The 26,272-nt window shown below is 40.1% G+C and overlaps 1 protein-coding gene and 1 long non-coding RNA gene across 4 annotated transcripts in view; both read left to right on the top strand.

The window, feature by feature from the left end:
• Positions 1 to 26,066, top strand: part of CAV1 (caveolin 1) — a 35,870-nt gene extending 9,804 nt beyond the window's left edge. For all 3 annotated transcript variants that reach the window (XM_061414042.1, XM_061414043.1, XM_061414044.1), the window contains exon 3: positions 23,867 to 26,066. In XM_061414042.1, the coding sequence (XP_061270026.1) occupies positions 23,867 to 24,208 (342 nt within the window). In that variant the 3' untranslated portion in view covers positions 24,209 to 26,066. The remainder of the gene's footprint in view (positions 1 to 23,866) is intronic.
• On the top strand, positions 6,082 to 15,808 carry LOC133246090 (uncharacterized). Its single transcript, XR_009735900.1, has 2 exons — positions 6,082 to 6,164; positions 14,323 to 15,808. It is a non-coding gene; the product is annotated as an uncharacterized LOC133246090 (long non-coding RNA).
• Positions 26,067 to 26,272: the final 206 nt, after the last annotated feature.

The following is a 26,272-nucleotide window of genomic DNA, read 5'->3' as shown; positions in this document are numbered from 1 at the left end:
AAGCTTAGAGCCTCAGGATGACCTAGGGTTGGGGTAGCCATATGTTCTAGGTTGTCCCACGCCCCTGAGTACTATTAACAGTGCCCTTTTCATGCTTAGAAGTGTCCCAGTTTGGAAGAAAAAGTATATCCTCTTGAATGAATTGGCAATGACCTGTAACTGATTCCTATACCTGGAATTCACCAGAAGTCCTTGCTTACATTATTTTTTTTTAGCAAGTGGGCAAAATTTCCACATTCTAGGAGAGTCATGCTTTTTGTTCCTCTCCAGTCGCCAGTGTCACTTTCTCTTATCCTCTACCCTCAGACCTTAAGTTTCCCTGCAACACAGGGTTAATGAAACCAACATCCTTCCAATACATATTTTGTCAGGTACTCAATCAAAGAGTAGCAGCAGCAGCATCAATCAAAGATTAAAATGTTTAAAATAGTTTTGATTTTTTTTATTCAGTCCAGGAAACATAAAATGGCGTGCTTTCATATGAGCCATTGTTTAGCGTGGGGGAAGTGCTTTTAATTTTGTCCTAAAGGAAATCTGCATGATCCATGTACTGTGCAACTACCAAGGGAATTTAATTGGTAGAACAGATTTACACCTGCACATAATACATATTTCCTGCCTCTCCTATGTTGATGTTTTAGATATAAAATACATTTTGTTTTCTTTACTGAGCCTTGAGAAGACGTCTCTTGTCAGTCATTATTTCATAGCAAGGGAAGTACATGTTCCTAAACAACTGAGCTTCCCCTTAGTCATTGTTAGCTATTTAGGTAATGAAGAGCAAGTCATTTTTAATTTTTATAAGACTTAAGTGTTGATAGTGTATGTAGGTGCTTAATATATTATAGCAATTTAAAAGTGAAATTTTTAAAAGTGCATTCAGTATATAAACCTTTCTTGAGCCCAGCAAGGGCATTATAATACAAATAGACATTGATATATTCTATATAAAAAGATAAACTACATCCAGATACTGCACTAGGTCATCTCACTGATGTAGGCATCAAACACAATTTCTCATTTATAGTGAAGAACTAAAAAAGATGCTGACTTCTGAACCCAAGTAGTGAGAAACTAGGAAATTGGGAGGGAAAGAAATAAAGATAAAGAAAGGACAACAAGGCCCCTTCTCCCTGCCCTGCCACTCACTCTCTGCTGGACTAGGTTTTACATATGCCAACTCCAGGACCCACCACATCCATTGCTTTGCATAGTGCTGGCTTATCTAATGATATGATCAGGTCTAGGCACTGACTATTAATTCTCAGCCCCTGCCCCCAAGGGGTTTAGAGGTTATCAGGAAAGTACACGTGCAAAGAAATAGTGTGGTCACCGTAACCTGGGGATGGCCTATAGCTGGGCACAAAGCAGAGAGTTCGCAACAGTCTCTAAAGCTGAACACCAGGCACACATGACAGGAAATGGATGCCACCAGAGGGAGCAGCAGGAGCAAAGGTATGGAGGCCTGGGGGCACCTAGCATGTTTTGGGCACCAGTGGCAGGTCAGTGTAGCCAGAGCAAGGGATCCAAGCTGGAGCCAGATCAGCAAGGCCTTCTGTGCCCAGCCAGAGCATTTGTCCCTTTGCAGTCTACAGCAACCCACACAGGTGTTTTTAGGCCAGGAAGTGACCTGATGAGATAAGACTTCTGTTAATAGAAAGGAATTTGAATAGAATAGAAATTAACTTCTGTTAATAGAAAGTTGCACTGGGCAAACCAAGGGGTGCCAAATGTACAGGTGATAGTGAAATAGGCATGGAGAGCTTTCTCCAGTACTTTGTATAAGCTAGCTTGTTGGTAAAGATTATTTTACTTACTCTTCCAATGGCCCTTTGAGGAGGTAGTATTATTTTCAGTTATATTCACCTGGTAGATAAGCAAATTCAGGTCTAACCATTTGCTCAGGATTTCATAGGTAGGAAATGGTACACTCAGAATTTGAACCCAGACCTCAGGACCAGGGTTCTCAATCACGTGCTCCAGTGCCTCTCTGTAATAGATCACGATCTAAGCAGACAATGGTGTCTCCATAGCAAGGAAAGGAAAGACATGACCGTGTTCTCATAGCGGCTGAGCAGCATTCGGCAGGGGGGATTCCAGACATGGTCTATTTGTGAAGTGACAGGTCTACAGTTCTAAGGCCAAACTTTAGATCCTGGTAGGTGAGTTGGGGGAAGAGGAGAAAGGACTAATGTAAAGACCAAGATAAAACCTCACGGTGGGTGAGCAAGCTCCCAAAAGGCAGCAAAGGTCAAATCCCAAAGACAGATGAGGGGTACAAAATAGGGATGTGTCCCAGTGATTAGAAATGGAATACACGTTTGGGATGAGACAAGCTGCTAGCTTGTGTTGAATTACCTGAACCTTTAAAGCACCCTGACTGCCCAGGTTGGCCATAGCTCCTGGGCTGTAGGGGTAGGTGTGAGTAAATGAAGCAGGTCCTGACATGCACTTTGCATTTAACAGCTTCATTTAAGGTTCTCAGTTTGTCTGCTCAGATATTCATGCCATTACAGGAATACATTGTAAAAATAGGAAACAGTTGAGAAAACCCCTAGTTTTATGCTGGTGGGAGAAATGCCTATTTAATCCTAAAAGAAGTTTCTCTGAGACTTCCTCCCTATAATTACGTAATTGTTCTCAAAAACAAATACCAGAAGTAAGGAACAGACTTAATAGTGCATTTTACAAGGCACCATTAATCTCTCAGAAAAACAATTAAAATGTTCTGTCAATCATAGCTTACTGTTTGCCTTTTCTATATTATTAGCAATAATATATAGCTGGAAATGGGCATACCAAGACGTGTTCAGGAAATGGAACTGCATTCATTGGATTTCACTGACAGTTATTTTGGATGGTCAACAGATCCCTATTTCTCACTTGTTCTTAGTGTCAGGCTTCTTGCTAATATGTAGGGAGAAATTGTCTAAAACAGTTAACAACCACCAGTTCACCAAAACATTTTGGGTAAACCTTTCTCTTATTCTAGCTATAAAGGTAGGAATGAGAGACATTCTCAGATAAAGTGCTCCCCAGAAAGCCCATTCAGCAAATGTTTAGGAAGCACTTACTCTGCAGCATGCATGGAGCCTGCCATGCATCCTGGTACACCAGAACCTGCCTGACAGAACCACAGCCACCTGCTAAGCCTCACCTCAGATGTCTGGGCCTCTGTCAGCCCTCCCTGACGGCCCTCATCAGAACTGATCGTCTCTTCCCTTGGCTCCCAGCACACTGCGGTTTTGTGTCTATTTTAGCATGTATCACAGCCCTCTAAGCATTCTGCTTCCCTATCCTCATGGCTCTCTCTCCGCTTCTCTTCCCACATCATGTGTGAGTCCTTCAGAACAGAATAGTGGCTCCCTGTGGTCTCAGGACTGTGGCTGCCCGGTGCTTACCCAGGGCCCCGACTGAGTCTGCTATCAGAAAACGGATGCCGAACTGAATCTGCTGAAAAGAATCTGAAATTTCTTTTTTAACTGACTGTTTTACGTGAGTGAAGAGACAGTAGGGTTATGTCACTGGCTTCCTTTGTTCCTTTTCTCTGTGGTGGCCACATTTAAAGCCTTAGAAGGAAAAACATTTCCAAATAATTAAGAAATAAATCTAAAAACATTCACTCTATCTCAGGTAAAGAGAAAACTCGTTCTAACATGTATATATATTTATTATTAAAAATTATTTTTAATCCTCAGTTTGAAGAGGACACAAATATGCCTCTCCTGAGCCTTCCTATAAGCAGCTAAGACACCTGGACAATCTCCCAGGGCCTGCAGGATAAGGCAAATCTCCTAAGTAGATGGCAGGCAGAGCAGGCAGATTCCCAGAATGCCAAGAGATACCACTGCTACAGCTTGGCACTGTCTCCTACGGCCAGAAGTATGAAGGCTGAGAGTTGGGTCTTAGGCCATGTGAGAACTCCCCTGCCAAGAGAGGGGTAGGAGGACTTCCTGTCAGACTCTCCATATACCTCTGGGCAATTGCAGGGGTCAACATCAGAGGAATGACTAGGTCAGGAGAGAGCCCTGAAGAAAAATCCAAAACCTGAAGAAAAAAACAAAGCTTAAAGAAGACAACAGCTTTGAAAATCCGAAGCCTCATCTTCCTGCTCTTTCATTTTATTACTTCTATATATTAATTATACAGAGCTCTGAGATTTTACTAGCTGGGAGGTGGTGACTGTTAATCTACCATTTCAACAGCATAGAAGTTTCTTTGTACCTCATAGGTGGTCTCTCAGAGATTTCAGATCTCTTCTCAGGAGCAAAACAGAACAAAACAAAACAAAATAAGCAAAACACTTCAATATTTCTAGGAGTCAGACATCATTTGTTTTATTATTGCTATCTGGGCCAAATGAATGTTAGCTCCTTTTCCAGACACACTTCTTTCTCTCATCTCCTGTGATACAAGGTGGATTTACTATAATAAGGAAAAGAGTAAGACATGTCAGTGGTAGTCGCTCAGTTGTGTCCAACTCTTTGCGACCCCGTAGATTGTAGCCCACCAGATTCCTCTGTCCATGGAATTCTCCAGGCAAGAACACTGGAGTGGGTAGCCATTCCCTTCTCCAGGGTATCGTCTCAACCCAGGGAACAAACCTGGTTACCCACATTGTAGGCAGATTCTTTGCCATCCAAGCCATCAGGGAAGCCCCAAGACATGTCAATTTGATTCCAAATAGTTTCCCTATCAAGAAAGTATAGGAAATCGGGATAATTTAATATAAGTTAATAATAATTTAATATAATTATTAATAATATAATATAAATTAAATAATAATATAAATCATTATTCAGTTAAGCATAGGTAGAACTAGAAAGCTGCCATTAAAAAAGGATGCTGATGTGTAATGTGGATTTTAGATGTGACTCGTATCTAATACACAACCAGGAACACAGTTTTAGACATTTACCATTTTATCAATGAGTGGCATGAGCAAGTTAAGAGGACTCTCAACTTACAAATGACACTAATTATAACAACCTTGCTAACATCTATGATAAAAATAATATCAAATTGATTTTTGGCAAGTTACAAATATTCGATACAAATAAGATTCAAAACCAATACAAAGTGAGACAATGTTAAAAGACTGGGAATACAACACATAGCTGTTAACTGGGAAACAAATAGGCAAAAATATGAAGAATAAGAAAATACCAGGAGAGGGTTTCTCCTGGTATTTCTGTGGAAGCTTGTGATGTGGAAAATCAAGATGCTTGGTGAATACAATGGATATAGAAACCCTTTGTAATAATTCCCTAGCTGCTAAGGGACCAAGGTCTCCTGGGTGAAAATCACTATTGTAAACATACCCTTGAATGAATCCATCAAGTCCCATACCCCTTGGGCAATAGGGGACCCAAACTAAGTCTTATCAATTATTCCTGAAAAAATCTCAATAATTTAATGATATTTTAAAGGAAATATAATAAATAGACTCAAAAGGAGAATGCAATCCAAAAAAAAAAAAAAGTCATAGACAAGATTCTCTACTTTATTTACTACGAATCAGACTTACTAAATATGGGTTCTGTTTTGAGCTTATGAAGGAGGTGGAGATGCTGGAAAGATCCTATAGAAGAGCAAAAGGAAAGAGACAGGGATGAAGAGAAACACCCAGGTAGGGCTGGGGAGGGACTGTCTTGTCTGGCAATTTGTTACAAGAGTTGAAAGGGACATAAAATGTCAGCTGCTTTTAGTTATTGCTAGGATCTTATGAGACTTACAAGGGAATTATTGCTCAGATGCAATCACCACTCAGGACAAGGAAAAAGGAGGAAAGAGTTAGTTAAAAAAAAAAAAAAAAAAGATTACGTGGGAGAAGAAATTCCAAGTAATGAGTGGTTAATCCCAGGAATGTGTCACAAGAGGTTGTTTTGTAACAGTTGTGTGTTAAATTCCTAATTTGTCTATGTAGCTTCTCAAAACCTTCTATCTCTACAATTACATTTTGGTGTGTAAGAATACTGACACAGAGTCTCATAACTAAGCATAGGCATATGTATGAACACTTTCCTCTATTCCTGCAGGATACCTGGTTTGTTTGGGGGCAAAGAGGAGTTGATGTGGCATTGTGTTAACAGTGGTTGAGAATGCAAGTGGTAAACATCTGAAAGTAGAACACTGAAAAATGCATGCATTGTATGTTCCAAAAGGTCAGTATGAAACATTATCTTTATGGCAAGCCTGCCCATCCACTCCCTCCTACACATTGCATATTCACACAATTTTGCAGCTTGTATAAACCCCTATTGTGATGTAAACTCATGAGACAGTGTGGCTTCTGCAGAGGGTGGCTGTTTTGTGACTGTAGACCAGTGGTTCTTTATACTAGTTGCAAATCATCTGGGGAATATTTTAAAATACTGTTGTGCATGCCCCATCCTTAGAAATTCTGATCGAATTGGTCTAGGATGGGGCCCAAGCCTATGTATTATTAATTTTATTTTTTGGAAAGTTCCCCAGGTGATGCTAATGTACAGCTGGAATTGAGTCTGGTTTCAACTCAGAATTTCTATATAATAAAACCACACATCATGACAAAACTGTAAGCACTACAGTGGGAAAATTATTACTTCTCTAGGTCCTCATCTGGCAGAGTCCTTAGAATTTTTATTGGAATATGATGCTTGTCACTCAAATTCCTATTAAAAAAATGCTTTCTGGAACTCTGCTCTAGCAGCTATATAAGATAGACTTTGTACGTAGGATACATCTCATGTTACTTACGTAATTCAGTCCTTATGTTTTTCCCTTTCTTTTGCTCATTCTTTCTATTCTCTCCAAGAGGAAGGTCAGCTGGTTAAGAGTCAGAACATCATCCTTGTCATCCCTTTTTTAACTTGGGTTCATGGCTCAGGCATATACTAGGAATGGAGCTGACAACATGCACTGGTTTCTCTCCTAATGGTGTAGAGGCCACAGGAAGCTTCACTGGACCTAGGGATGGCAGTGTCCTACATTTCTCCAGGCCTGGCACAGAGAAGAGACCCCAAGTCACTGAGAAGTACTTTACTGATGCCAATCATTCCTCAGAACAGATGGGGAAACTGAGTCTCAGAGGAAACCTGAATTGCAGCTCTCTCTTGGACACTGACCTCAAGTATTACCTTGGGCCTTGGAAAAGTCACTTGGATCCTTTGGACAGCAGTTTCATCATCTATAGCAATCAAGAAGTTGAACTGGAAGATTTCTAAGTCACTTTTTATTTCTAAAATTCTGTGATTCCAGTTAACCAGTATTTATAAGTGTGGAACACTATAAAAGCACATAAAAGTCCATGCATAGAGAAGGGTGGAGGACCCCTCATCAATACTATTTTTATTACCTTCTTCCTAGATTTTACCAGTTGTCATTTTCACTTTTAATATTAAGGCTGTGGGACTTAGTCATTTTTGAAATACTGAGCTATCAACAGATGGTGTGCTGAATAGAAATATACCGCACACAAACATTTGGTCCTGAAGAAGATCAAGAACTGGAGTTCATTTCCCCTTCTCATTTGGGTTCAGAACTCTGTGGTCTTTCTTTTTATTGCCCATGCCTCCAAATTGGCTGTTTGTGTTCCAAGATAGATCAGTTCCAAAGTTGGTTACAAACTTTCCGTACTTTTTATTTTTTTTTAACCAGCCAATTCCTCTTGGTTCACATAACAGAAGAGTGCATCATCACTTGCAACTTTAGTTAAAGCAATGGTGTTAAGAAGGTCTAGCTAAATAGAAAACGCTCAGACTTTCTGAGTGCTGACAGTTGTCAAATTCACCTAGTTCATACGGCCACATTTCTGAAGTTCTTTTTAACAGCCCATCTGTGAGCAATAGGATCAGATGACTAAGAACTACAGGGCAGAAGCACTATGACTTTGAATCAGATTTTCCCATTACCCAGCTATAGAGTCTGTTTCTCTCTGACCCATATACAGTTCAGCATTTAAGACCTTATGTGATTTTAATTCCATCACTTAGCACCCTGGCTGTATGAATATGAAGGAAAACATGAATTTGTTCGAATTCCAGATGCCCTGAACATTCTCTGGAACTCATCAGCTCCCTAAGCTAAAGCTATAGGTTTAAATCTAAATCTAACTCCATAGGTTTCAACCTAAATTTCATGATGAACAAAACCTGAATAGACGTCTTCCCTGTCTTTGATCATTCTTTTCCCAAAATTACTATGACTGCATTAGGACAATAGAATGCAGTCAACAAACGCAATCACTAGCCCCTGGCCAGATAACACATTCCAAACTTTATTTCCTAAAGGAGATTTTATCAAGTTTGTGCTCTTATAAATAGGAGAAAGAGAGAAATATAACTTGGCAAATGGAAGTGTTCATTAATTTATCCATTTATTCAACAAACATTAATTTAGTATCTACCACATTCCAGCGAGCTTATAGCCTAGCAGCAGAAATAACCTCACACACACAATCAAACCATTAAATAAGTGTAGGGTATGTTGGATTAAAAAAATGGTCTGGTCTAAATTCAAGAGGTTAGTGATTTGGGGAGGGGCAAAAAAAGTGATTCTTCTATTACCTTAAAAGTAAGGAAGTGTACCCCAGAAAGACATCACTCCTCCTTGATAATGATTGTTGAGCAAGCTTGAGCAGCCAGAAGCCATCCCTATTTCATCTGCACTGTCCCCTTTTCAAAGATACTCGTACCCAAATCATAGATCCTATCCTGGTTCTGTTTCTTCATTTCATTTATTCCATCCTCAAAAAGTAGGTACTTCATAACTACTGAATAAACTCACAAGGCCACAGAACTGTAAACCAAAAATGCCTGAAATAAATATGCAAGCATTCTAGTCTATAAATGTTTCTAAAGTTTAGGTTACAGCCTCATCAAATCGTACTCTGATTTTCTAGAGCAGCAGATTACAACCAGGGATAACTGTTTGCTCCCCTCACGGGGAACATTTGGCAATGTCTGGAGACATTTTTAGTTGTAACAATTTAGGAGGTGCTACTGGCATCTGGTGGTTAGAAGACAGGAATGTTGAGAGTCACACCACGGTGCCCAGGACAGCCCCCCAACCCTCACCCTAACAACAAAGAACTAGCTGACCCAAAATGCCAACAGTGCCCAGATGAAGAAACCCTGTAAGAGAGATTGGAAGTTGTGTCTTGGGAGCCACATAATGGGCTGTGATTATCCTTGCTTAGGCCTTACAAGGACCCTAGTGTAAATCCTTTTCCTCACTAGCCAAGCAATGTTCAAACCTGCAGAGATTTATTTCATTCATTTTCTATTTGTTTAATAAACAGACTGGAAGCACTGAAGGGAAAAATACTCAAGTAGTGAAGTAAGATGAAGGCTATTAGTAACCCTAGTTTGACTTAAGTGAATAGTAGGAAACAACATCTGCCATCAGGAAGTGAGTTGTAGAAACTGAAAAAAAAAGTTAAGAGTGTTTAAAAAGCTCTGGTTCAAACAAATATCTATGTGAACCAATGGGTAGCTTGAAAACAGTGAAGACATTTCCGTTTCTTATGTCTTTGATAGAATGGAAAGAGCTTTTATTTTCTTTAGCGTGGTAATCATTCATATTTATCCTATGGCATGCCCTAAAGCTTAAAGAATAACAAACTGCCAAGGGTAAACAGAATTTTGTGAGCGAGTGAGACCTCTGGATGAATCCTTATCATTGTATGCTTGGATAAAACAAGATTTCCATGCATTAAACAGTACAAGACTTTCTATTTGGGAAGTAAGCTCCCACCACTTTGAAGGGCTCTAGCTACTTCTCAAGGATAACAAACATAAACTCCCCCAAGGTATGACTCCTTCCCCGTTCAAGTTCAGCGCTCTAGTCTCAGTGCTCCTATCACCAGCCCTTGCTTGGCTTATTTTTACACTGTTCGCTGTTCCATGTCATTTATTTGGTAATATTTGACATCAACAAGTGCCGCCAAATAAATAAATACCAGAAGCCTGAAAATTTAAAAAAAGGAATCAAAACACATGCAGGCTGCTTTGTACCAAGCCATCTGAAGCTAGGTATTTTTTGTAATAATGAAAATGTGAGGCCATGCAGACGGGAGAGATGGTTCCAGATTCCTGCAAAAGGCTTATGGTCAACTGGTCTCAGGTGCACCAAATGTGGTTTTAGGTTCCTGCCTGGGATCCCAAGAAGAAAGAGTACTGAGCTTACTCAAGGAGGTACAAAAATGCTATGGAACCTCCAAATCATCTCATCATCGAGGACAGTTTTTAACAATTTCAGAAGGATGTATATTCATTTCAAAGGAATGCCTTAAAAAGTATCACAAACTAGGGGCTTAAAGCAATAGAAATTTACTGTTTCATGGTTCTGGAGGCTAGATGTCCAAAATCAACATGTCAGCAAGACCATGTGCCCTTTGAAATCTGCAGGGGAATCCATCCTTGTCCCTCCCTAACTTCTCCTGGTTTTCTGGCCATCTTTGGCATTCCTTGGCATGCAGCTGCATAACTTCAATCAATAACATGGCCTTCTTGTGTCTTCACATTACACCATCTTCTTAGAAGGATGCCTGCCATCTCAGATGGGGAGCCCACTCTACACCAGTGTGACCTCATCCTAATTACATCTACAAGATCCTGTCTCCAAATAAGGTCACATTCCAAGGTACTGGGGATTCAGACTTCAGTATATTTTTTGACAGGGAATACACTTCAAGGCACAACAGGATGTAAACTATGAATGTATATTTTTGTTATCAAAACAGGGAAATTTAACTTTAATACAAACCCAAGGATCATTTATACTCCCTCATACAAAGAGCAAAAGATGGAGACACCTGGTGGCTCCCTTCAGGCTAAAGGTGAAAACAAAGGAAGAATAAGGCGAAAAGGAATTAATATAAAGAAAGAGTCGTGTCTTCTTGGTGTTGCTGCCGCTTTCAGACACGTCCATGCACTCGTCAGCTGGAGCGTCTTCTCCCCCAGGGCATGTATGCTTCAAGTTTGTAATAAACTCCAGAAGGCTAACGCACATGCAAGAGATGAACTAATTCTGCTTATTTGCTCAATGGCAGAATGCAGAATAAGCACCCTCCTGCACAAAATGATTTCAGGAATGCCAAGAGGGTCTATCGTTCCAAAAGAGCTCCTCCATCCTCCCAACACTGTTACTGAAATCCCTGACACTTCCCCACTTCTCCCGGTTTGGGTGCCTGGGCCAGAAGCTCCCAATGCAGTATTGATCACTACCCTTGACACTGTTCCAAATATTTTGCCTAAGTTATTTAATACACAGAAAAATCCTATGAAGTAGATACTATTATATCTACAATTTACAGGTAAGAAGTAAGGCACAGGGAGATTTAATAATCTTAGCAAAGCTGAGATCCAAAGTGGCCCCCAAACTACCAACCATGTTACCATATTGCCTTTCAACAGTAGGGAGAAACACAGTAACTAACTTACTATCATGCCCACTTAGGATATTTAATCCTCTCAGTAGAGAACTAAGACAGCAAACAGTTTTTTGTTTGTTTTTCAAAGTGTCTTCCCTGTACCACTTGTATCAAAATGAGGGAAAAGGTACACACACCTGGACTCTACCCTCAGACACAACTGATTCAGAATCTCAGTGGCCAGAAATCTGCATTTTGAAAACAAATGAGTGGATTAATGTTTGAGAACCACTGGCCCAACAGGAATGGAATAGGGAAAAAAGTCCAATGTTAAGGTTAACTAGAAAAAGCCACAGAGAGGTGACAAGGCAATGGGGACCTCGTAATCAATGGTCAGATGACTCAGGGGGTCCTGAGCAGAGAAGAACTTGGCTGCTGGAGAGTGAAGGTAATGCTGAACGTGGAGGTTTGATAGCAGAAATAGGCCAGCCATAGCCTCCGACTTGGATGCACATGCCCTGTTCTGTTAGTAATGGTTATTTGCTGAGTCAGGACAGCATTTTCTGTTCATTTGGATGAAAAACATGGTTGCAGGCAAGGGAGAGCAACCAGGGCACATAGATTCAGAAATTCTTACTCTGACTCTATTTGAATGAGCAGGGTTTCATAAACAGAATGAGTACTGGTATGAGATTAAAGCAAGTGGTATGATGGAGGATCCAAGAGACTTAAGTCCTGTGTTTGGTTCAGTCACTGATTATAGCCTCCCTGAGGCTCAGGCTCTTGATCTGTAAAATGGGGAAAATAACACCTGCTTTGAAGGTCCTCACATACAGGATGTGAACTCACTGAGACATAGTACTCTATTATTGCTATTCCAAGGGCTCCAAAAATCTCTTGACTCAGAATATATATGCCACACTCATGCCCTAAGACCATTAATAACACAACAAAGGGCAACTGGAAATGATGCTCTGCCTTACTCTGTGCGTCCCTGTGCCTCTGCCAGGAAAGACAACATAGTCACCAAAATTCATTCTAAAGTACAAATTGCATTGTAGGCCTCCTGCTCTGGAGAAACACACACACACACAAGGAAAAGTGGAGGCTAAAAACACCAAAAGGACAAATTCACTCTTCTCACCCCATCTCATCCACACTGGTGTGCTCTACTAATTCTCTGAGGAGCTGGGCTGCTATTTCTGCTTCTACCTCTGCTTCCCTTCCTCAGCATACTCCAGTGCACACCCCTTGCTTTGGCGCCACATCGGTACAATTATAGTTATTCAGATCATTGCAGCAAAACTCAACCAAGCAACAACATAATCAGTATTTTCTAAATCATTCTTCCTTAAATCTGAAAACTTCTGAGTCCAGATTGCCTCCTCCTCTGTAGGAGGAGGCTTTCCTCTGTAGGCTTTCCATGCCTTTCAAGTAACTTGCCCTCCACTTCATTTTGATCAAATCATGGTATCACAGAGCTATGGTAAAAAAGAATATAATTTTGAATAAAATAGAATACCAAAAAGTTTGATAATAAAAATGTACTTGTGAAATCAGGATTAGAATTCATAGTAGATAATATGATGGTTAATGTACGCCTACAGCCTTTCAATGGCTATTTATAGCACCTTTAAAATATATATAAATGGAATGTTTGCTAATTAATGTATGCATAATACTACCAGGAATTGTGGAGGACACCAAAATGGATGCAGTGGACACCAACTTGCCCTAGATCCTGGTTTGCTCCATTCATTCATTAGTTAAGTGACCTTTTCTGTCAGGGAATTAATAGACTATTTTCTATTCTTATTATGAAAATAACCTAGAACTTTACAACTTTGTGAAGAGAAGCAGATGAGTGAAGTAGGACACTAAATGTGTATAATATCTATTCTGAGGTCTCTGTAATGTCTGAGAAGCAATCCTGAGGGAGAGACTCAAGGGTTCCAGCTAGAAGCCCGGGTCAAGGGCTACAGGTCCCCTTTGCACCCTTCCCTGTACACCCAGCCCTCTCCTGTCACTCAGAAGTATGCAAATACCCACCTTTCTGTTCTCTAGTTTGAAACTCTGATTACTAATGCAGCCCTCTCCCTTTAGGTCAAAAGGCAGCCCAGTGCTCTCCCACAGGGTGAAGTTGCCTAGCACCTGTTACCCCAAGGCAATCCAAGAACACTTCAGTGTTCCCACCCTTGGTTTAAACTCTTCCTAGTTCTCTGTGTAGATTTCTGGAAGTCCAAATAATCACAAGCATTAAGGATACAATAGAGGCCTCCTCTTTTCAGTCGAGGCTGCAAGAACACTGCAGCTTTCACTGCCGCTTTTTCCCCTCAATGATGCCAGCTCAGTTCAATAAACAAATGGATATCTGCCCTTGCCCCTGAGAAAACACTTAGGCATTAGGGCAGAGTTCCTGTGTTCTGGTAACATTTAATTGTGCTAGTTCTCAACCCTCTCTACACCCACACACTCATGGACCACATTTATTCCACTAACTTCAAAGGCCATTCAACATGTTGGAAATATGTATGAGAACACTGAGGGGAGTTTGAAATTAGTTTCAACCCTCTTTCTCTATGTGTGGGCTTGGTTCATGTAGTAGGTAGGATTTTAGAAGTACGTATTTGATTTTTAAAACATTCATTTGTTTATACTGGGTTTAAAATCATAAAAAATAAATCAGGATTTCTATTGCCAGTTTTTGTGTTTTCCATAATAACAGTCATTCATCCTTGTCCAATAAATATTTATAGGTTTAAATTAGGGAAAGCTTTTCAAAAGAATTTCCATTCATTCTTTATCCACCAATTTCCATATGCCAGCCGGCACGGGAGGAGTTTCAGGAAAGAAGCAGGAAGCAGATTAGGGCTTCCAGGCACAGAGGGAAGAGAGTACTGACAACAGAAAGAAGCTGTCATTAAATCCATACAGAGGTTGTCATTCACTAATTCACTTTTTTGTATAAGATTCACCAGGCCCACCCCAGAGAGTGTGATCCTAGACTGAAAGGAGCCTAAGAATCTGCATTTTAACAGGTACTCTCCCTCCCTCCCATTAACTTTGCCACACTACCCCTGTGCTGGTGCATTCAACACATAATCAAAAGTCCAGATTCAGTGGCATGTCTTCAAGGTGGAGCTGACTCTTAGTCTTTGGTGCATATCTGGGTAGAAATCCAAGCATATTAGCAATATGAACTGAGAGCACTATCAACTGTGTACAGTTTTTCCAATATTCAGTTTAATATGAATTGTTGAAAGTTTAAATGCTGTATTTCCTTCTCATATATTCCTGGACTTTACTCCAGGACCGGATTGCAGGATATTTATATTCACTCAATTCTGAAAGAGATGGGAATACCAGACCACCTGACCTGCCTCTTGAGAAACCTATATGCAGGTCAGGAAGCAACAGTTAGAACTGGATGTGGAACAACAGACTGGTTCCAAATAGGAAAAGGAGTACATCAAGGCTGTATATTGTCACCCTGCTTATTTAACTTATATGCAGAGTACATCATGAGAAACACTGGGTTAGAAGAAACACAAGCTGGAATCAAGATTTCCGGGAGAAATATCAATAACCTCATATATGCAGATGACACCACTCTTATGGCAGAAAGTGAAGAGGAACTAAAAAGCCTCTTGTTGAAAGAGGAGAGTTAAAAAGTTGATTTAAAGCTCAATATTCAGAAAACTAAGATCATGGCATCCAGTCCCATCACTTCATGGCAAATAGATGGGGAAACAGTGGAAACAGTGGCTGACTTTATTTTTTGGGCTCGAAAATCACTGCAGATGGTGACTGCAGCCATGAAATTAAAAGACGCTTACTCCTTGGAAGGAAAGTTGTGACCAACCTAGATAGCATATTCAAAAGCAGAGACATTACTTTGCCAACAAAGGTTCGTCTCGTCAAGGCTATGGTTTTTCCTATGGTCATGTATGGATGTGAGAGTTGGACTGTGAAGAAGGCTGAGCGCCGAAGAATTGATGCTTTTGAACTGTGGTTGAAGCATCACATCACTTGGAGAAGACTCTTGAGAGTTCCTTGAATTGCAAGGAGATCCAACCAGTCCATTCTAAAGGAGATCAGTCCTGGGTGTTCTTTGGAAGGACTGATGCTAAAGCTGAAACTCCAATACTTTGGCCACCTCATGCGAAGAGTTGACTTATTGGAAAAGACCCTGATGCTGGGAGGGATTGGGGGCAGGCGGAGAAGGGGACGACAGAGGATGAGATGGCTGGATGGCATCACCGACTCGATGGACGTGAGTTTAGGTGAACTCCGGGAGTTGGTGATGGACAGGGAGGCCTGGCGTCACAAAGAGTCGGACATGACTGAGCGACTGAACTGAACTGACTGACTGTGTATGTTTTTCTATAAGCATGAAAACGGAATTATATAACAGAAAAAGAATAATATAATGAAAAATAAAACATGATCATCAAAGGTGGTTTGTTTTAGAATCATATTAGTCATCTATAGCTGCATAACCAACGGCCTCAAAATTCAGTGGCTTTGTATAGCAAATATTTAAATAATCTAACAGTGTATCTGAAATCCAAATGTGACTTAGCTGAATGGTTCTGTACAGGGCCTCTCACAGGCTTTCATGCACGTGGCAGGGCTCGAGTTCGTCTCAAGGCCCAACTGGGGAAAGACCCACTTCCAAGCTCACTCACATGGCCACTGGTAGGATTCAGTTCCTCCCAAGCTTCTGGTTTGAGGACTTAGTTCCTCAGTGGCTATTGGCTATAGTTCTGCCTCAGTTAACTTCCTCACACACCTCTCCAAAAGGCAGCTCACAACTCAGCACCTGGCTTCCCGCAGAGCAAGCAAGCAAGAGAGCAAGAAAGGAAGGAAGATGATACCATGGTCTTTTGTAACCTGATCATGGAAGAGACTACCCCATCATTTTTGCCACATTTTATTATTTAGAAGCAAATCAACAAATCCAGCCCACTCGAAAGTGGGGGGAACGTTACACAAAGGCATAAATACCAAGAAGTTGAGGAGGAGGGATCGTTGGGAGCCATCTTAGATGTTGTCTATCACAGAACACATGAATTTGCTTTTTTTATTGTCAATTTATCATCCTACTTATGGTTTGCTAAAACAAACTTTTCTGATACAGGTTAGGGAGTGTATTCTGAGGGTAGAGTATAGTAGTGCTGAAAAGATTCTGAAGTTACTAATTGAACTTAGGTTTATAAATGAGGAGTTGTACACCTACTATGCTAACCAAAAGGAAAGAGTGTTAGTTACTATATCACTTCAGAATGCTTTCTGATATAGGTAGCTGAAAATCTGAATAGCTGTGGCTTAAAAATAAAAGCATAAGGAGAAGTCTAGAGGCAGATAGCTACTGAATTGTTTCAGTAGATTGGTAGCACAAAAGCAGCATCTTCTTCTATTCTCTTGGTCTTTTAATTATATATGTCACCTCATGGTCAAAAGATGACTTCTCTACATTAAGGCAAGACATCATTTTCTAAGTAGGAAGAAGGGCAAAGGGCCATACCAAATGCCTCTGTTTCTTTTCATAAGAAAGATAAAGCTTTCCGGAAGTCTAGCCGGGCAGACTTCTACTTAATCTCATTGGCGAGAATAGGGTGACATGTCTACTCTAAACTGACCACTTGACAAGGAGACTAAGATTACCATGGCAAGTCTAAACCATCTATAACTTATCTCTAAGATAAAAGAATTATTTCCATGACCTGAACAAATGAAGCTTCACTGGCAGAAAAGTGGGACTGTGGGTGTCAGGCAGACAACACACATCTTCTATAAACATCTTGTTTGTTATTATTTATGTGTTCCATATATCCAGTATAATCACAGTTTCATAATTTTATCACAATTTTCACAAAAATCTAAAATGATATTTTCTCATGGAAACAGAATAGGCAAGCATCTTTGCTTATTAAATCCCAAATGTACTTAAAGTTTCCTTCTTGGAAATTCTTTATCCAGAAATAAAATGTCCAAATTTTGAGACAAAAAAAATGAGCCCATGTTTTTTAATCCTGTGTACATGGAAAATTCTTTTTTAATATTTCCATCACATACATTTAACAAAATGACTTGCACTAGCCAACAACTATTATTAAAACACAATGAGACAGATTGCTTTTCTTGACGCCTGCTGCTAGATTTTTGCTAACTTATGTTTCAAAAATTATAGCATCATAAGTCAGTGTTGTACAAAAGTATTTAATGTCATTTATAAAAATCTAATAACATAAACTCTTGACTCCTTATAAAGCATCTATTAAGACAGACAAATACTGAAGTTTATTTATGCCTTTGATTTTGAAGTCTGATTCTTGCCAGAAGGGCAACTTGTTCCATAGTTTACAGAACAGAAAATCAGCTCATTGGAGGAGCAGCTCAACCTCATCTGAAGCATCCCCATTCTAAGAAACTAAATGGCACCTGCATTTCTTGGCTTTTGTGTTTGTCCAAAAGGAAACCTCTAATTCTTGCTCTGCTCCAAATTTATGTGAGCAAATACAGTTCACTCTGAGTAACACCTGCTCTGAGACTTCCTCTAGAGGGGTAAGAGGGTCATGTCCCTGAGGAATGGGACTCCAGAGTGACAGCTTTGATGAGGGATAAATCAAACCCATGATGCATATGAACAATGAGCACACGAGATAATCAGAAAAAGGCACCACTTTTCATTCAATGATGTTCAAATTCACATTCAAGCCTAGTTGCCTTTTCCATTGGCAATGGAATGTAGCATCCAGATGATGGAGGGCGTGCGGTGATAAGCAGACAGTAGTGGAAAAGCCCAGGAAAGTTTCTAAGCCTGAATTCCAAGTCTGCGCCTGCCATTAAGTGGGAAAGTATTCTGGAGAATCCCATGGGTGGAGGAGCCTGGTGGGCTGCAGTCCATGGGGTCACTGGGAGTCGGACACGACTGAGTGACTTCACTTTCACTTTCCACTCTCATGCATTGGAGAAGGAAATGGCAACCCACTCCAGTGTTCTTGCCTGGAGAATCCCAGGGACGGGGCAGCCTGGCGGGCTGCCGTCTATGGGGTCGCATAGAGTCGGACACGACTAAAGCAACTTAGCAGCAACAGCAGCATTCTTGATCTGGTCATCTGACAGCTTTGTCCATCAATTTCTCTCTCTCAAGTGGATCTCCTTTTCTTTAAGAATCCCTTCAGCTTTATATATCTATGAATCTGCTAAGGCAACTATGCTTGGATGGAATTGTGAACTGCCTTTAAATGGAATGACTGATTACTAACAGAATTTTGTTGGGTTCAATCGATTATGAGTGTTTCAAAATGTATAATGAGGATATTTTCCAAAATATTCCCTCTGGTTTTCACCTATTCACCCTAAATAGGTATACAGAAATGTCTATATTCATGCTGAGAAAAGGACATTTCTCCTAACCTCACACAGTGATATATTTCAAGTCCATGTCTTAGAAGACAATGAGAGACTTACAGGAGACCTAGAGTTAGGAATGGGGTAGGCAGAGAAGGGACATAAGGAGAAAGATGTACATTCATAAGGAAATAGTGTGGCGGCTAGGGGTAGACCTAGGCCTGGGAATCAGGAAATTAGAGTTCTAATTTCACTGATTCACTTAGGACCTTGAGAAATCTGGTCCATTTAAATTGTGCCTCAGTTTCCTTATCTGCCAATTAGAGAGAGAGTTCTTGGCTAGGTGCCCAGGATTGTGAGAACATGATGTGCAGGGCCATGGAAATTCAGTCAGTACCAAAAAGGCAAAACATCCTAGTTACTAGATGTTCTAACTTAAAATAGAAACATTAACAAGAGTAATTTCTTTAATAATCAAAATGTGCATGTTTTAGGAAGCATATCATTCTGGGTGAAAATTAAGCAAACAGGTCTAATTAGAAGAGCTTATAGTCCCAGGGATACAAAAGCAAAAGGAAGTTAGACTTAAAGAAGGACAAGTTCCAGTTTTGCCCCTTATCGTCCATATGACCTTGGGTAATGTCTTAACCTCCAACAGTAGCCTCATTATGTAAAATGAGAATAATGATACGTACCTCAGAGGTTGTGGTAAAGATTATTACAGATGGAAGTTAGCTCTTTTGAAGCACTGATGAGGTTTGAATTTACAGCCACCATGTACTTTGCAACTGATAGTTTCTCTTATTTCAATTGCCTATTTAAAAATGTAGTCACCCACAACAAGTAATTTTCAATGCTGTTTATTGAGTATTTACTATATTGCAATGATCTATCCCCATGCCAAGCACTTTACGTAAATTTTCTCATGTCCTCCTCACAAACACCTATCAATATTACTATTACTGTTGCAGAAATGGAGGTAGAGAGAAACTAAAGATTATTTCTGGCTTCACTGTGTTTCTTTAACCTGCCTTTTCTCTCTTGAACTGCATCTAATTGACTTTTATTTTAAGCCACGTTACATTCTTAAGACTAAAGCAGCAACTAACTAAGGAATATATTTATATAACATGTTATTTTTGTCATGTTGCTTTCCACCCCTGGAGACTTGCTCTAAATTCACTTGGATATTTGAAGATAAATCATACTCACTGCAGTTTTGGAAAGCATTAAAAAAGTAACCACTCAAATTTTTTAAGCAACTTAAAACTTAAGAATTTCTAAAATGTTCACTGAAAAAAGCATTTATATTTATGTTTAGAAAAATTAAATTATCAGTAAGAAATCTTACATAGATGGCACATGTTTATAGATCTTCAACAAGGACCAATCATGTATATAAGTGTATGAACTCATCCTAACACTGTTCTCAGAGACTAGGCTATGGGAATTCGTACAGTTACCAGAGGGTTAAACTCAATAATCTCTCTCTTTCTCTCTCTTTTTTTTTTTGGTCAATTTGCCTTTTAATTATGAAATACTGATTGCCTTAGAGAAAATTTGAAAAATATTTTTTAAGCAATGTGGTATTAAAAGAAAGAATCAATATCTTTCAAACCAGGTTGGAAATTCAAATCTACCTCTTATTTACCTGGACAATCTATTAAACTTCACATTTTTCTATTAAATGGCAATAATAAATTACAGAGTTGCTGTGAGTTAAATGAGAACAGCGTTTGATCACGATAGCCAGTCAACAAATGTTAGTAACTATCCATTCCCTTGGAAAAGAATCTGTAGGCAAACATGCTTAAATTCTGTTCTGTAAAGAGACAGGAATCCTTGGTTCCTGTAAAGTCCTTACCAGCCTCCTTTGGCAATAGGCTATTTTCTATAAAAGTGATGGCCCTCTTCTATTAAGTGCCCCCTTCAGGGCATTCATGGACCACCATTGCCCAACCTTTGATTCAGATTAAGAATATCTTGCTCTAGTGCATTCATTTTGACTTCACCAAATCCTCTTACAAAATAGTCATCTTTTAAAAATAAAATTCTTTGGGGACCTTTCAAAGGAAAAGCACAGACCTTTATTTTTAACAGCTTTGGGAAAATCCAGTACCAGAACAAAACCCTATAGTAAACAAGTATCTGCACAGAAACTTCATTGAAAGATTGATCTGACTTGCCACACATTTACAACAATCTTTTAAAACACACACATGTTTACTTCTGAGTGTAGATCTAAACAGGGAAAGAAAACATTAGAACAACAATAAATTTATTTAACTTCCTTTAGATAATTATGGACATACCTTTTCTATGTATTACATATTCTTAGGACATTGGACAACAGATCAAGAAACAGAATGTTTTAGAAAATAAACATTAACTATTGGTAAGCATCATGTATTTTTTTCCAAAAGAAGTTGATTGTGTTTAACCAAAAGTGGCTCCTTGGCACTGAGAGGCTCCATGGAGTCACATAAGTCCTCATTCCTTAATCCTGAGCTTGCGTGGATTGCTGCTGCTGCTGCTAAATTGTGTCAGTCGTGTCCAACTCTGTGCAACCCATAGACAGCAGCCCACCAGGCTCCCCCGTCCCTGGGATTCTCCAGGCAAGAACACTGGACTGAGTTGCCATTTCCTTCTCCAATGCATGAAAGTGAAAAGTGAGAGTGAAGTCGCTTGGTCATGTCCAACCCTCAGCGACCCCATGGACTGCAGCCTTCCAGGCTCCTCCATCCATGGGATTTTCCAGGCAAGAGTACTGGAGTGGGGTGCCACTGGATTGCTTCTGGCAGTCATCAATGTGTTTATATTTCAAACCACATAATATATATGGTTTATATATTTATATATAAGGATATATACATATATCCTTCATATAGCTGCCACCACTCCGCAGTTAAACTGGCTCTGTCCTACACTTCTGGTGGTAATTTTGTTACCCCATGCTTTAGTGTATATAATCCTTCCAGATGGATAAAAGCTCCTGCAAATTAATTCTGTGGGAAAGAATGCTATTGGGAAAGGGGCTAGGCTTGCATCCTGTCCCCACCTCTGCTGTGTTTGACTTTAGCAAGCCACCATTATGTCTCTGAATCTATGTATCTTCTTTTGTAAAATGACAACCTACCTTCCCAGATTGGTTTGAAACCCTAGGTCACATGGAGACAATACATGTAGAAGCACTTAGTTAACTGCTACATGACTACAAACTAATTTGATTATTTTCTAGTGGCCACCAAAAGGGACTAGTACAGGTGTTGCTTCTGCTGCTAAGTTGCTTCAGTGGTGTCCAACTCCTTGCACCCCTATGGACCATTGCCTGCCAGGCTCCTCTGTCTATGAGATTCTCCAGGCAAGAATACTGGAGTGGGTTGCCCTGATTTCCTTCAGTGGATCTTCCTGACCCAGGAATTGAACGCACATCTCTTATGTCTTCTACACTGGCAAATGGTTCTTTACCACTAGCACTGCCTGGGAAGCCCCTAGAGAGAGCAGAGGTGACATTAACAGCAAGAAGAAAATTAGGAAGGCAGTTAAGAAAATGTTAAGAGAGAACTTAGTTTTTAAATTGAAGAAACAGTAAAAGTTTTGAATAAAGACAAATTCAACCTGTAATGGGCCTCACAGGTGGTGCTAGTGGTAAAGAATCTGCCTATCAGTGCAGGAGATATGAGACGCAGATTCGATCCCTGGGTCAGGAAGATCCCCTGAAAGAGGGCATGGCTTTAATCCTTAAAGCTCAAGATTAAGCAGCAGTCCAGACAAGCTCCAGTACTCTTGCCTGAAGAATCCCATGGACAGAGGAGCCTGGCGGGCTATGATCCATAGGGGTGCAAAGAGTCGGACTCAACTGAAGCAACTTGGCATGCATGCCCAACTCTCTCTGGCAGGCAGACCTGAAGCTCAAAGTTCATCCTAGGCTTTTCTCTCTCCTTATCCTTAAAGTAACCAAGTCCTGGGCACTCTTCCTTTAACATCCCTGAAATTCATTCTTCTCTTTTTTCATGGTCACTATTACAGTTTTGGCCCTGCCATCTCAAACTTGGGATACTGCAAGAATCTTTCTTCCTTGAGTCTCTTTTCCTTTTCCCCTAGCCTAGACACTGCTATCAAATTCATGTTGGTAAATGACTGAATTGGATTGTGGCTGCATTCCTCTGCTCCAACATCTTCAACAGACACCACCCCCTCACCCCCCCACCGCCCCCATCACCACTTCATATAAAGTAAAACTGAGTCTGCCCTCAACCTTTCTTTTCAGCCATGGCCACACAGGTCTATCTATCTGTGACACTCACTGCATCATCCTTCGTTGTCCTGGGGCCTTGATCACAGCATTTTCCAGATCCCTTCTTCCTTCCTTTCCAAGCCATACCCCATTTTCCAATCCCTGCTCAAATCCCGTCACACAATGAAGATTTCTTAAATCCTCAGAGCCCACAATGATCTAATTTCCTGAAGATATTCTACCAGCTGAGTGTTGGAGAGTTGACAATCAGTCATGAACTGCTTCCCAGGTGGGGCTAGTGGTAAAGACCCCACCTGCCAATGCAGAAGATGTAAGATGTAGGTTCGATCCCTGGATCAGGAAGATCCCCTGGAGGAGGTCATGGCAACTCACTCATTTTCTTGCCTGGAGAAACCCATGGACAGAGGAGCCTGGTGGGCTACAGCCCATAGGGTCACAAAGAGTCAGATACGACTGAAGTGATTTAGCACATATGAACTAACTACCTCTTAACACTGTTTGTGTAGTTGTCTTGGAATGCAGTTAACTTAGATCATGTTATCTACATTTTACTGAATGCCTAGTATACTTATCCATATTGCTGGGCTTTACTTGAAGGCAAGAATTTTATCATATCCCTTTAGTTTTCCCTAGAGCAGCAGTTCTTAACCGTTCACATAGCGAAGAAACACCCAGAGAACATGTTAGAAATCCACCTTGACATTACCCCTAGAGGTCTGGGTGGAGCCCAAATCTGCATTTCCCACATATTCCGAGTGAGGCTGATGCTGCTGGGTGCCTTTAAGCATTTTACACAGAATCTGTACATAAAAGCTAATATATATTTATGCATACTCAGAAATGGGTTTTTTCTTGTTTCTTCTATTTCAAGCTCATGTTCTGTCACTTCTTCTTTTCAGATTGATTTTGAAGATGTGATTGCAGAACCAGAAGGAACACACAGTTTCGACGGCATCTGGAAGGCCAGCTTCACCACCTTCACTGTGACAAAGTACTGGTTTTACCGTTTGCTGTCTGCCCTCTTTGGCATCCCAATGGCACTCATCTGGGGCATTTACTTTGCCATTCTCTCTTTCCTGCACATCTGGGCAGTTGTACCATGCATTAAGAGTTTCCTGATTGAGATTCAGTGCATCAGCCGTGTCTATTCCATCTACGTCCACACCTTCTGTGACCCGCTGTTTGAGGCTATTGGCAAAATATTCAGCAATATCCGCATCAACACGCAGAAAGAAATATAAATGACATTTCAAGGATAGAAGTATATATGATTCTTTCTTCCCTTTTAATTTTCTCAGTGCCAATTTCAAGTTGCTAGTATAGCAACAGCATATGAATGAATTTCCTGGTTCAGAACAAAGATATCACTCTCTCAGTCTTCATAACTATTATTTTTCTCCTCTGAGCTATTGGGTTGTCTGTGTTGGGGGTTGTCTGAACTTTTAAAACCCATTTAAAATATTTTTCTTTCATTTGGATCATTGTCCTATTGGCTGAGATATGAACCTATTGTTAAAAGATAACTTGAGAGAAATATGAAGAACTGAGGAGGAAAAAAAGAACTAACAACCTCAACTGCCTGTTCTAAAATGTCGATCATTTTATGGTAAGGGAAGTATTCAAGTATTCCAGGCTATTGTCACTGAGTGTACAGATATGTGGGCAGTTTTAAGCAAACTCTTCCCTCTGAAGTGTTTAGTGAATTGCTGCCATTCACTGTAATGATTCAATGGGATCTAGCGATATTCATCAAGTTAGAAAACATAATCTGCACATGATCTATTGCCTTACTTTCTTGAAGTTTTAACCTGTGATAGATACTTGTATGCCTGGATATTTGTTACATAGATGATGACACCTAAGTGCCTTCCTGTTCTCCAGGTTTTCCTTTTAAAATAGGGTCCACCTCATCAACATTTATTAGGTCAGCAGCCTTCCTGAAGACCAAAATTAGAAAAATCCATTACCTAGTTCTTCACACTTATTTCTGACTCCAAGATATGGGATCAGATGAAGTTCATGTCTGTACTTGATCACACAACATATTTATCCATATGGGGTATGGTCCACATCAGCCCCATTAAATGAATTAAGGTGAATAAATGGGGCCAAGCCCTCTGGGCTGGCAGAAGTGGAAGCCAACTTTCCCTGCCTCTCACTAGCTGAATGAGGTCAGCATGTCTATTCAGCTTCGTTTATTTTCAAGAATAATCACGCTTTCCTGACTCCAAACTAATCCATCACCGGGGTGGTTTAGTGGCTGAACATTGTGTTCCCTTTTCAGCTGATCAGTGGGCCTCCGGGGAAGGGCTCATAAAATGGAGGCCATTGTGTGAGACTGTCAGAGTTGTTGCAAATGTGACCCCTTCAAATTAAAGCACTTGCAACTGCCTGTTATGCTGTGACACATGGCCCCTCCCCCTGCCACGAGCTTTGGACTTAAGCCAAGCGTCACTTTGCTCAGAGAGAAGATGGGGGAGGAGGCAGTAATAAAAGATGGAGGTAATTTTGCTGGAATAAATTCAAATTCTTCTGAATTCAAACTGAGGAATTTTACCTGTAAACCTGAGTCATACAGAAAGCTGCCTGGTACATCCAAAAGCTTTTTATTCCTCCTGCTCATAGTAAGATTCTTCCCTGGGGGACTTTATTTTTAACCTTCAGTTATGCTTTTATTTCCATACACCTGTTGGAATTCTGCTTGGTTTCTTTTTTTGCCTCTTCCAGTTTTCCTGGCACTTTAATCGCCAGCCTGTTATCTATTTAGGTTTTCTGCATTAAAACAGACACTGGCATGGACATAGTTTTACTTTTAAACTGTGTACATAACTGAAAATGTACTATACTGAATAATTTTTAAGTGAAAAGTTTTTTTATCTTTATATGAGGAAAATCACTTGGGAAATTGTTTTGTGATTCAATCTGTAAACTGTGTATCCCAAGACATGTCTGTTCTATATAGATGCTTATTCCCTTGTGCAAATCAAGTGCTGGTCCAAAAGACTGCTGAAATTTTTATATGCTTACTGATATTTTACACTTTTTTTATCTTGCATGTCCTGTAATAAGTCTACACAATAAAAATGTTTAACAGTTAAATAGTCAGATTTATTATTTTTCCCCAAAACAGGCCTGCATGTGTTGATTTCTGTAGTGTGGTGTGTGTGTGTGTGTGAAGTGCATGTACATAGAGTCTGTACATTATTGGAGTATGTTTTAGGGGGTGGTGGTCTTCCATTTTTCAACTATTAAAAAGTCATTTAGTTGGGATCTTTCTTCTAAGGTCATCACCATTCATAAGTTAC

This window comes from Bos javanicus, chromosome 4 (genome assembly GCF_032452875.1).
Source record: "Bos javanicus breed banteng chromosome 4, ARS-OSU_banteng_1.0, whole genome shotgun sequence".
Taxonomy (NCBI): Eukaryota; Metazoa; Chordata; class Mammalia; order Artiodactyla; family Bovidae; genus Bos; species Bos javanicus.
The sequence above is the reverse complement of the archived record's forward strand: the minus strand, read 5'-3'. Positions and strand labels throughout refer to the sequence as shown.